Source organism: Alexandromys fortis, unplaced genomic scaffold (assembly GCF_014885135.2).
Source record: "Alexandromys fortis isolate MF-2015 unplaced genomic scaffold, M_Fortis_MF-2015_v1.1 scaffold_11, whole genome shotgun sequence".
In the NCBI taxonomy this organism is placed as follows: Eukaryota; Metazoa; Chordata; class Mammalia; order Rodentia; family Cricetidae; genus Alexandromys; species Alexandromys fortis.
Window position 1 is genome coordinate 18,104,829 of NW_026067912.1, and position 14,638 is coordinate 18,119,466.

General features: G+C 37.7%; 1 protein-coding gene across 1 annotated transcript; it reads right to left on the bottom strand.

Moving 5' to 3' along the window:
- Positions 1–13,865: 13,865 nt before the first annotated feature.
- On the bottom strand, positions 13,866–14,393 carry LOC126499352 (keratin-associated protein 13-1-like). Its single transcript, XM_050138509.1, has one exon. It carries the CDS (start codon positions 14,391–14,393, stop codon positions 13,866–13,868), a length of 528 nt encoding a protein of 175 aa, XP_049994466.1.
- Positions 14,394–14,638: the final 245 nt, after the last annotated feature.

Here is a 14,638-nt window from a genome sequence, read left to right on the forward strand (position 1 = left end):
TTACATGTTATCTTTAAGCAGAAAATACATGACTCAGTCTAGAAAAATTAGAATATTTTATTTTTCTATTATTAGTGCAAATATCTTTATTTTGTACCAAAAATTGATTGAGACTTTTATTCAGTTGTTATCTTAAATATCTCTTGCATTTTTAAATAACATATAGTTTATATATTATTCAATCTTTCTAAACTCTGAAAATCCCTAAATTATAAAACACATCTAGCTTCATAATTTTCAATAAGAGATCCTAAATATGTAGCAATGAAGACACATTTACAGATATTAATATGAAGATCACTAGGTCAAATCTACAACACAGAAGAACATGGTCCTGCCAGAAGTATGGAAAGTAGATTAGAATGCCACATAGGAGCAAGCATGAGTCCTAGGTACAAACCCAATCAGTGTGATCTGGTAAACCGTCTTATTGACCACAGTGTTCTGCTGTCTCCTGTGATATTATTATTAAAATCAGAAACATAAGCACAGGTTTACAGAGATAGGATATTAAGGAGGTCCTTTGAGAAAGTCTTAAACGTCAGAACACACAGGACAGAAAGGCCAGGAAAGGTTGAAAACAGAGAGTCAACAGGTAAAGGTAACTTAAAACTGTGTTAAAATTACAAGAAAGCAGCTAGGCAGTGATTGCATGTGCCTTTAATCCCAGCACTCAGGAGGCAGAGTCAGGCAGATCTGAGTTCGAGGCCAGCCTGGTCAACAGAGTAATTTCCAGGACAGCCAGGACTGCACAGAAACCCTGGCTAAAACAAACAAATAGAAAAAGATACAAATACACTGTCAAAAATATTCATTGTCAGGTGGAGGCCATGTAAGCTGTCCCATTTAGACTGAAACAACTGGTTAACCACTACCCATTTGTCTCTCTTCATCTAGCATGACTAAGAGTAGAGAGGGGTATTATCATTTATAGTGGATATGTGGAGGGACTGAGAAATACCTGTATCATTCAGTAAGGCATCTCCCAAATTTGTCTCTTCAAACTGAGGAATATACTAAGATAAGTGACTGTAAGTTAAAGAGTGTCATTGTTCATTAAATTTAATCACTTTATCAATTCTGAAAGATTCTTAAGCCAACATATGAAGCTTAATAAAGTCTTGGATCCTTAGCATCCTCTGAACTATTTTAAAATCTAGTAATGGTTTCTATAGGGAATAGTACTCTGTGTTTAGAAGGTATATTAGGGTGTACATTTTTCCTGATTCTGCAAATATTATGCCCTTAATGTTATTTATTGATTTCTTTTATAGATTTAAAAATACAAAAACAAAACAAAATCCAAAGTTATACCAATAGCAATTTGTCATACTCAAAAGTGCAACCCCTAAGTTAATAACTAAGATGTCAAGGGAAACTGTTTATGTTCAAAGTACGTAAAAGGTTAGTTTGTTAAACAGAAAAAAATCATGCCATATTGTAGAAAATCCAAGAGGATAGACTCTCCTGTTTGAAAGATGGAGGCAATGGGCAGATTTATCCAAGCTAGAATTAGGGTTTGACCTGGGTAAGTTGACAGGCTGTCAGGAGGGTTTCATGGTAAGATGGTAGGGCTGTAATCCATGTTTGGAAACCATTAGATATGCAGTGTAGGGATATGTATATGTTGAATTTATATTGTAGGAACCTGCTTCTGAGGAATAAAAGCTTCATTACTGGTTACTGATGTTCCTAGAATGATATGTCTGCAAGTCATTAACCAGGAAGTGATTTTTGTGAAGCCCAGAAAAACTGAGATGATCAGGGTTGATAATGAAGCCGAGATGAAAATAGATAAAAGATGAGACTGAGTCATCCAGGAGCTTTGTAAGGGAACAGTAAGCAAGGTGTCCAATGCAGCACTTGTAATGTACAACCACGATGTCTGGATATTCTGTTGTCAGTGCCAAAGAAACTCAGAGACTGGATGCTGACTTAGAAGTGGATGGGCTTTCATGCTGGGGCTGTGATTTCCTCGACAGCCTGCTTTGGTGCCTTCGTGCATGACAACTTGCATACAAGCCTGTCCTTTGTTTTGTTGTCTGACTTCAACTGAATCCGATACCTAGTATTTGTACCTAAAAGCTAGATGACTGTTTTTCGCTTACCTTCCAGTGAGTATTGTGACCTTGGTCTTCAGTTGTAGTTTAAACCATGACTTGAAGATTTCATATCGGATAGTAAGATTCAGTTCTTTGTTTTCTTCTTGCTTAAAGCACTATACCACACTGGGATTCCTTTCTGTCATTCCTAACATGTTTTGCCACATTATAAAGAACTTGCTTGCACTGATTATCAGCTAAAGCGGTATATGTTATAAATGGTGCATTAAAGATGAAGATATCACCCTAACATCATGATACACCACAGGAATCAATTGAGGTTTATGGAAAAATAATTTGTCTGACTCTCTTTACCAGTTGGCTATGAAATGCCTTGTATAAGTGGACTTAAATTATATCAGATCAGAAGATGGAAATTCTGGCCCAAATACTTAAAGATGCAATCTGCTATCAAATTTATAGAGTGTGAATTTTAATGGCTCCTTAGGGGCTGTTTATAAGCAGTAAAGCAAATATCAAATTATTTTCAAGTGCCAGGAATATTATTAAACTAATATAAAAAGAGTCTCATCACAACTAGAGACAGAGTCACATTTCAATACGATGTAGGGGTGTGCAGTGTATCTAATGTGAGCTGAGAGGTAACCAGATGCCTTAGTAGGGCTTTTACTGTTGTGAAGAGACACCATGATCATGGTAATTCTTCTAAGGAAAATATTTAGTTGATGTGGCTTGCTTAGAGTTTCAGAGGTTCAGTCCATTTTCTTCATTATGGGAAGCATGGTGGTATAGAGTCATCTGACTTCCTGATGCCTGCAAGACGTAGCACTCTCAACCCCAGAACCACATTACTGAGGGAAGCTTGGGCAAAAGTGACCTCAAAGCCTATCTCTACGTTGTGACACTTCCTCCAACAAGGCCACATCTCCTAACAGTGACACTCCTTTTGGAGGCTGTTTTCTTTCAAACCACCACATTGTGTGTTAGTATTAGACCAGTAGACACTAGTTAGAAGCCCAACTTTTATAATGCAGAGGGATCATGGGCTAAGAGAATATGCTTACAAATGAATGAGTCAATGAGAAGGCTCAGTGGATGAAGGTATTTCTAATGCAAACCTGAAGCCCATGTGAAGGTGAAATGAGAGAAAATACTCCATAGACATGTCTCCTTACCTCCTCATGTTTACCATGGTGGCTATGCACCTGAATATGCTCTCTCAATCTCTCTCTCTCTCCCTCTCTCTCTCTCCCTCTCTCTCTCTCCCTCCCTCTCTCTCTCTCTCTCTCTCTCTCTCTCTCTCTCTCTCTCTCTCTCTCACACACACACACACACACATCATAAACAAGAATACATACATCATGAATGCACACAATAAAAATACTTCAAAGAGTGATTAAAAAAAACACTAAGAAACCTGGTACAGTTGCTCTCAGAGGGTCAAGTATAATAACTTGAGTTCAATTTGTGAGACCCACATGGCTTTAAGTGAGGACTGACTTAATCATAAAGTGCATGTGTACACACATGTGCACTCATGTATACATACATACAACATGAATAAATATAGTAGAATACATCAAAGAGATGCCTGTTTAGGCAATACTCAGGACAACTTGGTAATATTAGGTAATATTCAGGATACATAAAATAGGAAGATGAAAACATGTATTTACATATTTGTGACTTTTGTAAGGAAATGATGTATATTCTTGTATATATTTAAAGTGCTTGGGTATTGGAAAATAATATTTAGTCATATAACACATAAAATAATTTATTTTATGGCTCGTCCAGAAGATCAGGTCATGGCATTTATGACCACTCAGCTTTAGCCCCAAGTTATATACATTTATTGTCTACCAGTTGTTAACATTTAAAAGAGCTTCTTTATTCAAGAAATTTTCCTAGTTGCTTCATGTATCGTTTTTCTCCAGGTCATCCGGTGATATGACTATTATCATTACCTCTATTTTACATCCCTAGAAACTGGATTTTTGTTATGTTCCATACTTTGCAGAAGACAAATGTTGTAATGCTAGAGTTGGGAATGTCAAAATTCGTTTCTTTTTAGATTTACATGCTTGGATGATTTTAATATGCTCTCTGCCAGGGCAGAGAGACTAATATGGAAGTAAAATGCAAATAATTCTTATTTATATGCTTAAATCTTTAAATGAATAAAGTACAGCATTCTAAAGCAGAATATCTCAAATATTCCAATAGGTAGAGATGCTGAATTAGAGATCCTTAGTATGGCATTCTGAAGGCCAAACATTCTGCCCCCTGGAGGACAACATAGGAACCCAGACATCACTTACTAGTGACGTATTAGACTAGGACCCCACACTCATCTATTTTTTCAACTGTGGGATTCATCCAGACTGTACTTCCCCTGAGAACATCCGAGTGCTCCTAGCATTTGAAGAGGAGTTATTTTCAGACTTCTATTATGTACCCTTAAGTACCCCCATCTATGTAGACACTCTGGGCCTTCTCACAGGTAGGATTTCATTGGACAATATTAATACTACATGGTTTTACCAGCTTCAGGTCAATGTATTTTCACTGTCTAGCCATCGTAGGGAAACTTTAATATACATCAGAAAAGCAGTCTAATGTGATGAATATTTATTTGGAGTTCAGAAAATTATGACTAATTAAAAGTATGGCTCTTGGTAGTTAATCTATGTTCCATTGGGGGGCTCTACACCCAAGAGATTGTGGGTTGCACAAACTGGAGTTGTTGGGTTGTGAGGGAGAGGGTGGGGGAGGGAGAGAAAGTTGAGGGATGTAGGAAAGTCAGGAGGTCAGTTTAGGGAAAATATGGTCAAAATATATTGCATTAAATTCTCAAATAATTTAAACTATTATGATAAGTTTATTATCAACACAATCATAAATTGTTGACTAAATTTTTTGATATCAGGAACAGGCTCTGTACGCCAGGTAGAGGATAATTTGCTGATAACTTTACTTTGGCTTTTATCCCATATTGCTGCAATGTACAAGATTCTCTCTTGGTATTATGTTTCAATAAACAAAACACTTCTCAAAACACTTATTTGTTTTTGTTTTACAGTGAGAATTCAGAAAAGACTATAGATCCATTTTATTACAAATAAACTTTTTTTAAAAAGATTTATTTTCACCCATATCAAAGAAGGAAGGACTATTCTTGGCTTGAGTTACTGATGCCCTATTGGGATCTCAGCAGTATCACATTCTAACCTGTGCTTGTCTTGCTCATTCAGAGGAGAACAATATTTAGCAATAATTTGCAAACCTGTGGTAATTATGTCAGAGAGATGGAACTTTAAAAGGCAAATGTGTATAAGGCACAACACTGTTAAAAAATTAAATTCGAGAACCACTCCATTGATATTACACAATTCCTATATGTATTAACTATTATTTCAATTTTTAAATAAAAAAATTGAGATCACTTGATTTGTTTAAGAGTGTCTGCATTAGAAACTTATAAAATCAGAAAGTGAAACTGTGCCTATTTGAACATATTCTATGACTCATTCCAATATGGAAACTGGAAGACAACTTCCAGTATAGTTCTTCCTTATGAACTACCCAACTTGGTTTATGTATTTGTTTTGTTTTGGATTCTTTGTGGGTGATAGAGTCTTTAATTGGGACCTGGTGCTCACTAAGTAGGACAGGCTGGTTGACTGGCAAGCCTCAGACATCCTCCTGTCTTTATCTTCCCAGAACTAGGATTAAAAGCACACTATATCCCATCCAAGTGATCTCTGGGTCCTGGGTGATGGAGGAAGGTCATTGGTTAATTAATAAAGAAACTGCTTGGCCCTGATAGGTTAGAACATAGGTGGGTGGAGTAAACAGAACAGAATGCTGGGAGGAAGAGGAAGTAAGCTCAGACTCAATAGATCTCCTCTCTGGGGCAAATGTGATGAAGCTCCGATCCAGGATGGACGTAGCCTAGAATCTTTCCAGTAAGCGCACCCTGGGGTGCTACATACATTAATAGAAATGGGTAATCAAGATGTAAGAATTAGCCAGTAAGAAGCTAGAGATAATGGGCCAGGCAGTGTTAAAATGAATACAATTTGTGTTGTTATTTCGGGGCATAAGCCAGCCAGGCATCCAGGAGCCGGGCTGTGGGAAGAGGCCCACAGCTCCTACTATACCTGGGTGCTAAGTATCACACTCAGGATGCAAAAAAGCACTTTACTATCTTCTCAGCCCTACTACTATTCCACTTAAACAAAACTAACAAATTAAATGCAAATATCCATTTTAAATGAAGTTTTAATTAATACAATATTTGTCTCCTTTTTTTTTTTTTTTTTTTGGTTTTTTGAGAAAGGGTTTTGCTGTAGCTTTGGAGCCTAATCTGGAACTAGCTCTTCTAGACCAGGCTGGCCTCTAATTCACAGAGATCCCCCTGATTCTGCCTCCTGCATGCTGTGATTAAAGGCATGCACTATCACCACCTGGCAATATTTATCATTTAAAGCTTGAAGCTTTAGCACTTAAGAAAACATTTAGCATTAAAACAAGAAGGAAATCTCTCTCTCNACACACAGAGAGAGAGAGAGAGAGAGAGAGAGAGAGAGAGAGAGAGAGAGAGAGAGGAAGGAAGGAAGGAAGAGAAGAAGAGAGAGAGGCCAGGTAACTTTGGAATTGTGTATATCCTTCTTTCAATAATTTGAAAATGACAATGTTGCTAGTAACATCTATCTCATAACTTCAGTAAAGGAAGGTTTTCTGCACCATCATTCTGTCCCCTGTGTTGACCATCAGTTAAGAAAAGTTTCTACCTTTTTTTTCCCAAATAAATTTGCAACTCCCAAGGACTTATTAAATGTGCTCTATTTGTTACAACTCTTTCTAGTGCACTAATAGACCATAGAAAATCACCCTGAAGTTGTTGAAGTTAAAGCATTTTTTAAATTTGGCTCATAAGTTGGAGAATATGAACAACCAATAACACCTCTTCACCTTACAATATCTATAGGGCATGAAAGTGAAGTCCCGGGAATCAATTTTACAGTCCAGACATTAACCCTGGTGGTCATTTGCCCAGCGGGAAGAGTGAGCTGTTAAAAGCACAGAGTCAGCTATTAGTCACTTCATTTTATGATAACAGCTTCCCCTTCAACGACATGGCTAGAAATATTCTGCCGAGAAGTTACCAGAACAAGAATGTGTGTAAGAGGTAAATTCTTACAGTTTTCTCTCCCTTTGCAGATATTTTTCCCTGAAATAAGAGTAACTCATTATTTTATATGAATTCTGACTAAAAATTGTTTTTAACTAACAATTTCGATATTATCTGGCTCTAAGAAATTGGGGAAATTGTATGTTTCAATTCTTGGGGGAATTGTATGTTTCAAGTCTACTGTCTGTGAGCTGCAGAGCAGGCTGCCTCTTTATGTGTGTGCCCCAGGGTGTTACACATTTTCCTGACCCTTATAATAGGTGCTCAATAAATATTTTTTTGTAAAACAAACAAAAACAAACATATTCTTTTATGTCATTTCTCTTGGAAAAATAATCACAAAGACTGGCCCATACTTTAAAAAGTTTTAAAACCAAAGTTTAAAAGAGGAACCTAAATTTGATTAGCTTGGCTAGTCAATTATTAGGTGTTTTGGAATATTAGTTTAAGATGTTTTACATTTATTTATGCTGTGGAGTGTTTATTTGGTGATGTAAAGATGTGTTGCATTCTTTTATGATGCATTTATTTAACTCTGTAGAGTCGTGTTACTTCCCCTGTCTAAAACACTTGATTGGTCTAATAAAGAAGTGAATGGTCAATAGCTATGCAGGAGAGGGACAGGAAGGGCTGCCAGGGAGAGAGAACAAATAGCAGGAGACACCTAAACAAGGGCAAGTGAGGAGTGAAAAAAGGAGGAGTGGAGGATGCCAGGGGCCAGCCACTGAGCCACACATCCAGCCATGGAGTAAGAAGGAGAGAAAGATGTATAGAAAAAAAGAAAGGTAAAAAGACCAGAGGTGGTTGGCTTCCTTGAGCCTCCTTATTCCCCAGGGAAAGGTGAGTGAGCTATCCACTCATTCCCTCAGCCCCATGACACAGGACAATCAGACAGATAGTAAGTCAAGTCAAAGCAGGAACTCAGTTTATTACTGTGAGCATCTGTTTATAAAGGTTAAGCAATGCCCTGTGATGTAAGCATACCTTCAGCCAATGAGAGACAGCTAACCCTCCCTCTGGCTGGAGGGGTGTCTACCTAGTTTTTGCTGTCTCATCCTCACTCAAACTGGAGCCAGGATTTTCTCTCCACTACAGGCCTCGGAGTCTAGGCCCTGAATTTGAGCCAGGCTTTTTTTTTTTTTTTTTCTGTCCTATAAGCCTCAAGGTACAGGCCCTGTGATAATTTTGGTCCAACACAGAGGTAAAATGTAGTTAACGATAAATGGGATAATTTATGTTAGAAAAGTTGACTAGAAACAGACCAAGCTAAGGCCAGGCACTCAGAAATAAGAGTAAGTCTCCATGTATCATGTATTCATTTGGGATCTGGGTGGTGGGCCCTCAAAAGAGTAAAAAAAAAAAAAAAAAAAAAAAAAAAAAAAAAAAAAAAAAAAAAAAAAAAAAAAAAAAACAACAACGACAAAAACATACAAACAAAAAAACCAACTACAATTGGGAATAAAAGTTACATTTTATATAACAACTTAAAATTTACATCTAATACTATTTAATGTATATCAATGTTGGAAAGTAGGGGCTGGAGCAATAGTAGTTTTACAGTTCCATCAAAACAAAGCAAGGATTAAAGCAGAATCGATATCATCTGTAACATGTGATAAATATGGGAGATAATAATGAGGTCAGTGTATATTTTGACTCATTACCTCTCAATGCCACCTTGTTGGTTAAAGATGCTTTAACTCAGGGGAAACTATGTCCTCCTGCAATGACAGCAGAACGTACTATCCAGAAATATCCCCTACAAACCCTCTAACATACCTACTTTTTTTCTTAACCTACCTTTCTTTAAAATAAATTTTTGGAATTATTACATTATACACTGTCAGGAAGTTGCAAAGTAGTACATTGAATTTTTCTAAACCCAGTACCCAGCTTTTATCATTGCTAACACATTTCCTAAGCACAACAAAACCAACAGGAGGACGTTGACTTTGCTACAACACCATTACCCTAAATTCAGCTTGCCATGACTTTTGAGTCTAAACATACATGTCTTTGTGTATGTTCATACATATATTAATGCATATAATTTATTTCATGTGTAGATTCGTGTAGTAACAGTCATGAACTGCCCAGAGAAATGTTCCATTTCTGGTCCACTTGTCAAATGAATAAATTTAAAAGTAGAGCTATCCAAGTCATTTAAAAAAATTCATAGTGAGAGGCTCAAATACCAGGCAATTATTTCTCATAGTTGTGAAGGCAAAGAATGTCAATATCACGGCCTTAATATAAAGAGAGAAGCTTAGTCCTACCTCAAATGGATATACCATGGTTTGTTGATACCCATTGGAGGCCTGTACATTTCTGAAGAGAAAGAGAGGAGGAGTGGATGGGGAGGGGGAGCAAAGAGGAGGAGAGGAGGGAGGGGAAATTGTGGTTGGGATATACAATAAATAAGTAAATTTAATTAATAGAAGATTAGGAAGATAAAAAAGAATGTCAACATCAAGAAGAGAGTCAATTGGGTTTTTCTGAGGGACCACGGACGAGTACCTACCTTCATGTTGTCACCTCTTACAGTAGAAAAAGAGCTCTAGTCTCCTGTCCTTCTCCTAAGAGCCCTGTGATGATCTTCTGTAAAATCTAAATTGTAGAGCTCATAGATGCAGAGAGTAGAGACGTGGGTATCGGGGGACCAGAGAAGGGGTCAGGCAGCCGTTGGCCAAGGTGTCTGAACTTGCAACTATAAGGCAAGCACGTTTTCTGACCTAATGTGGAACATGGAGCTATAGTTAACACTGCATTGCTTCACTTGAAAGCTGCCAGAAAAATTGGTGGGTGCCCACTACAACAAACAAATAAATACATTTGTGGTGGAAACTGTAAGAAGATGAATTTCTTAACTAGTTTTACTGTGATGACTATTGCATATAGTTTGTACTTTTGTATCCATAGGGTAAAAATAAAATTCTGGGACAGTGACAGTAACCCAAATTCACATGCAATGATGTCTTCATATAAAATACCATAGTGTGTGCATACATCCCTGACCCAACCATCTTTACATTTAGCATTATCTTGCAATTGTTACAAGAGCAAAAACATTGTACCTACTGCAGAATTTGATTTTTATTATTATTTTATTTCTGAGGTTTTAATATAATTACATGAATTTTCCTTCCCTTTCCTCCCTCCAAACCTTTCCATGAACCCCTGCTTGCCTTCTTTCAAATATGTGGCCTCTTCTTTTCATTATTATTAGATGCATACATTTATACATATATGTATTTAAGTGTAGGTATAGGCATATCATTTATATTCCTAAATACAACCCAGTGGGTTTGTATAATGGGACTTCCTTGTTTGTCTCAGGGCTAACCATTTGCTCCTGGATGTTCAGTGGGAGTTGTCCTTAACTCTTATCACAGAAAGTTCTCTTTGCAATGGAATTAGTTTCTATACTGTATTATTTTGGAGAATAATGATGGGAAAATCTTGTATATTTATAGGCTATAAGCAATTTTGTCCAAGCATTTCCAGCCCATAATTGAATGCAACTATAAAAATAAAACCTCGGTGATACAAAAAAAGGCATATTTTCTGAAATATATATTTAGAATTGTACATTGTATTCTTTAACTATCTACAGCTATTATGTCTCGAAAAGCTGAATTAAATGATCCCAAATAGGTTTTTTTGTTTTTCCTGCTTGCTTGAATGAATCTACTTCAAGAAATGTGCCAAGTGTTTATTTTCCTTCAAATTAAAAGACATTAAATTTTAAAACAAATCTTAATTTATCAGAAAGCAGAGGAGTAAATTAGAAAAGGTATTTTTTATTTCTAAATAGGTGGTTATCTATTTTACCATGTGTAATATCTTAGAACAGAACGGAAAGGAAATGCCCATATCTGACAATGACTGACTGAATAGGGAGAATTTAACTTTAGGGTCAGGAAAATTTTGTTTGAAATTCAATAATCTGTGTATCAATTTGACACGCAACCAATACATAGGCAGCACGCCTGACAAAAGCTGCAAAGAATTTTCAGAAGTAAGCAAATTAGGTAGTAAAAGTAGAATCAATACAGGGAAAATTACCTCTATAAATAGAACGTGTGTGTCACAAAGGTGTATGCTCATTGCCCTCCTCTGGTGCTGTGGGAAGCTGGTGGAACCTTTGAGAACTGTGGCTTGCTGGAAGCAGGTTAATGTTATGTGCCCTGGTTCTGGCTGCTCACCACTGAAAGGACAGTATTCAGGAAGTGAGGTGATTGCTGATTGGAAGGTACTGGATTTAATTATGATCTTCCTTCTTGAAAAAAAATAGGGCAATTGTCTATCTTTGACTCAGGAGTGCAGTAGGCTTCTGGAGGCAGGCAGAGGAGGTGATGAACGACAATGGCCAGAAAAACAACATCCTGGGTAGGGGCTTCAACATTCACTCTTTTTCTAGCAGGAGTCACCCACATGGCTTGGATGTTCTCGAAGCAAATTTCCACAATCTTAAAACTAATTTAATGATTTTTTTCTAAAAATGAAATCTCACAAAAATATATAGGCTTGTGTTAGTTAGTGAGCAGAATTAATAAATGTGCTTTGTTATTATCTGAAAGTCACCAGATGTTCAAATCCAAAGAAACAAAATTTAACAGATAAAATTTGATTTGGTATCTCTTCATAATTCAGAATCTCAGTCAAATCAGGATGGAAATCATGTCAGAAGAAAAGGTAAGTGCAAACAATTCCAAAGTTAGCAGCCACTGTTTTTGCATCACTGGGGGTGCACACTTGAAGAGGATGTTGGAAACCCAGCCCCTCATCTCCCTGCACCCTGCAGCTTTGCAGAGGTGCCAGGTGCAGCTCTTAGCTGGTGTGCTTTTGACAGTGAAAGGCGGAATCACAACTTGACAGACATTTCACAGATCTGTCTGTTGTGTGGGAAATCACACCTTGATCATATCTGGCTGTCCAGATTTCACAATTCAGTAAAATAAAACAGGAGCATGGCATATCCTGCCCATGACCCCACAGGATCTTCTTCTAGCACTCAGCCTTGTGCAGTGGCTGCTAACTCCAACTCTTTCCACACCCATGCTTCATACCAAAATCATAGGACAAAACCCATTCTTCTCTCATACATGAAATAATTCTTTAAAGAGAAAACCTTTTTTTTTTTTTGTTCAACATCCAGCATTCTCCATAAAAGGTCCACATACAAAATTAAAAGTCAAAACCTAGGCAAGGAGCTGAGTTCAGAACAAAGAGCTCTCGTGTCGCTTGATGTACTGAGAAAATGAGTGCCAGAGTAAGAGCAGATAACTTAAATGGGGTTGCAAACATTTTCCTGGGTGAGTGATGGATCCATTACATTCCTGTCACCATCATCCAATCAGCCAGTGAAACAACAGCAGTCTAGAAGAGAGAGAACACAGATGTGCAGAGAGAGACAGACAGACAGAGACAGACAGAGAGAGACAGACAGAGAGAGACAGACACACACAGAAAGAGAGATTGATTTACTAAAAGCAGAGTTGAAAAAGATCAGGAAAGCATTGTGCATTAGAGGAAAACGATGCAAAGGAGAGCTTCTAGGTAAGCAGAGATCGGAGGATACAAAGTATCACCATGTTGTCTGATGCCTGAAATCTTAATCTTCTCGTTGTATTTACAACATCTGAGGCTGGGTATGTGGCTCAGTAGCAGTGTGTTCACCTAGCATGTGCAAGGTTCAGAGTTCAAGTCCCAGAACCAAAAGTGGTGTTGCATAATATGTTACCTTGTCGATTTTCAAGTATCCCTAAACTATGTGCAGAAAGCCCTCCTGTCAGTCTTGTCTTTGTTTCTCTATCTCTGTCTCGCATACCCTGGCAAATGCATTTCTCTCGTATATTTAAAGATGAACATAATAATTTCTATTGCCCTACATTCCATGTTTTATCTGATTATGTCAGTACATCATGGTGTTTCTTTCAAAATTGAATGATTATTTTTTTGTTATTGTTTAAGGTTTTGCCATCTAGTTCACATCTTCTTGAGGAAGCTCTAACTCAATTTTGTATAGAACATGTAAGCTAAAAGTCAGCTATGATTGCCAGCATAATGTCTCATTGAAAATAGGAGTTGGCTGACTCTCCTGTGGGTATATTTTCAATGATACTGCTGAAAATTCCAGCAGGCTTTTACCCATCAGATTATAGTCAGTGGAATGCTTAGAGAATCTCATATATATATATATATATATATATGTATATATATACATGTATATATGTATATATCTCTATATAATATGTCCTATGTAAATGGATTTGCTAGGGAAAATAGTCGGAGAGCACCTAGTCTCAAAGATAGATCACAAATCAAAACTTGAGAGTCAACAAAGAATCAAAAGATGGTATTTGATGCAAGGAAAAAAATGATTTTATTAGGTCAACTATAACTGTACTTCCATACACAGTCTAAGAATTTATGAATAGGTAATCAACTGTTTCAAAAGACATTTGAATTTATATTTTGGTTATTCATTCATTTCTTAATTCAATAGATCTCGTCTTTCCAGAGAAAAGATGCAGAGGGAGATTAGTTAGTCTTACTAGGAAAGCACTATGTTAACTCAGACAATTCACTTATAATCAGGAAGTTCAGCAACTTGATCTGTAGATGGCTGATCCACAGATGGGCCTGTGACAAGAAGACTGGAAGTTTCGGGAAATCACATAGGTTGGGTGGCAGAATCTAGATCCATAGCCAGAGCAAGGGTAACCCCAAACTCCATAACTCACAGGTCTGAAGCCACTGAAGCCACAGCCTGAAGTGTAGAAGCTTCTTGACCCGTAGCCCAGGGAATGGCAACTGCTGGACCCAAAGCCCAGAGAGCCAGCATATGTGGTCCTACAGGGGCGGCAGAAGCTGGAGACCGTTGGGCGATAGCAAGGCCGCTGGCAGGAGGTGTGCACCACACGGGAAGTCTGGCATCTGATGGGCTGGAAGCAGGTCTGACGACAGCCACTGTGGAGAGAGGAGCCCAGATGGAAGATCCTGGGAGAGCAGAAGTTAGAGCTGTTGATCAGGTGGCGGGAGTAGGAAGAGCCACAGGAGGAGTAGGGGTAGTGTAGTTGACCCCCGTAGGATCTAGAGGAGAAGCTTCCGGAACAGCAGCTGTAGGTCATTTTGACAGATGTGAGATCAGTTAGGTGTCAGTGAGACAATGCTGTGCGTTTGAATGTCACGGTCTGAACTTCAAGTTATATATCCTCACATTGGGTGTGCCCACATGCCATTGGCTCCATTCACCTCACTCACCTTTCCCATGAAAATATTTCCCTGGGTTATTAAGTTTAATTTATAACACATTCATATATTAATTGCACTTTAATCACTTGTGGCATATAGTAAGAAGATGCTCGTCGTTTCT

What these genes read in the sequence shown, in the direction of transcription:
- LOC126499352 (XM_050138509.1), bottom strand. Translation starts at nt 14,393, where the DNA reads ATGACCTACAGCTGCTGTTCCGGAAGCTTCTCCTCTAGATCCTACGGG.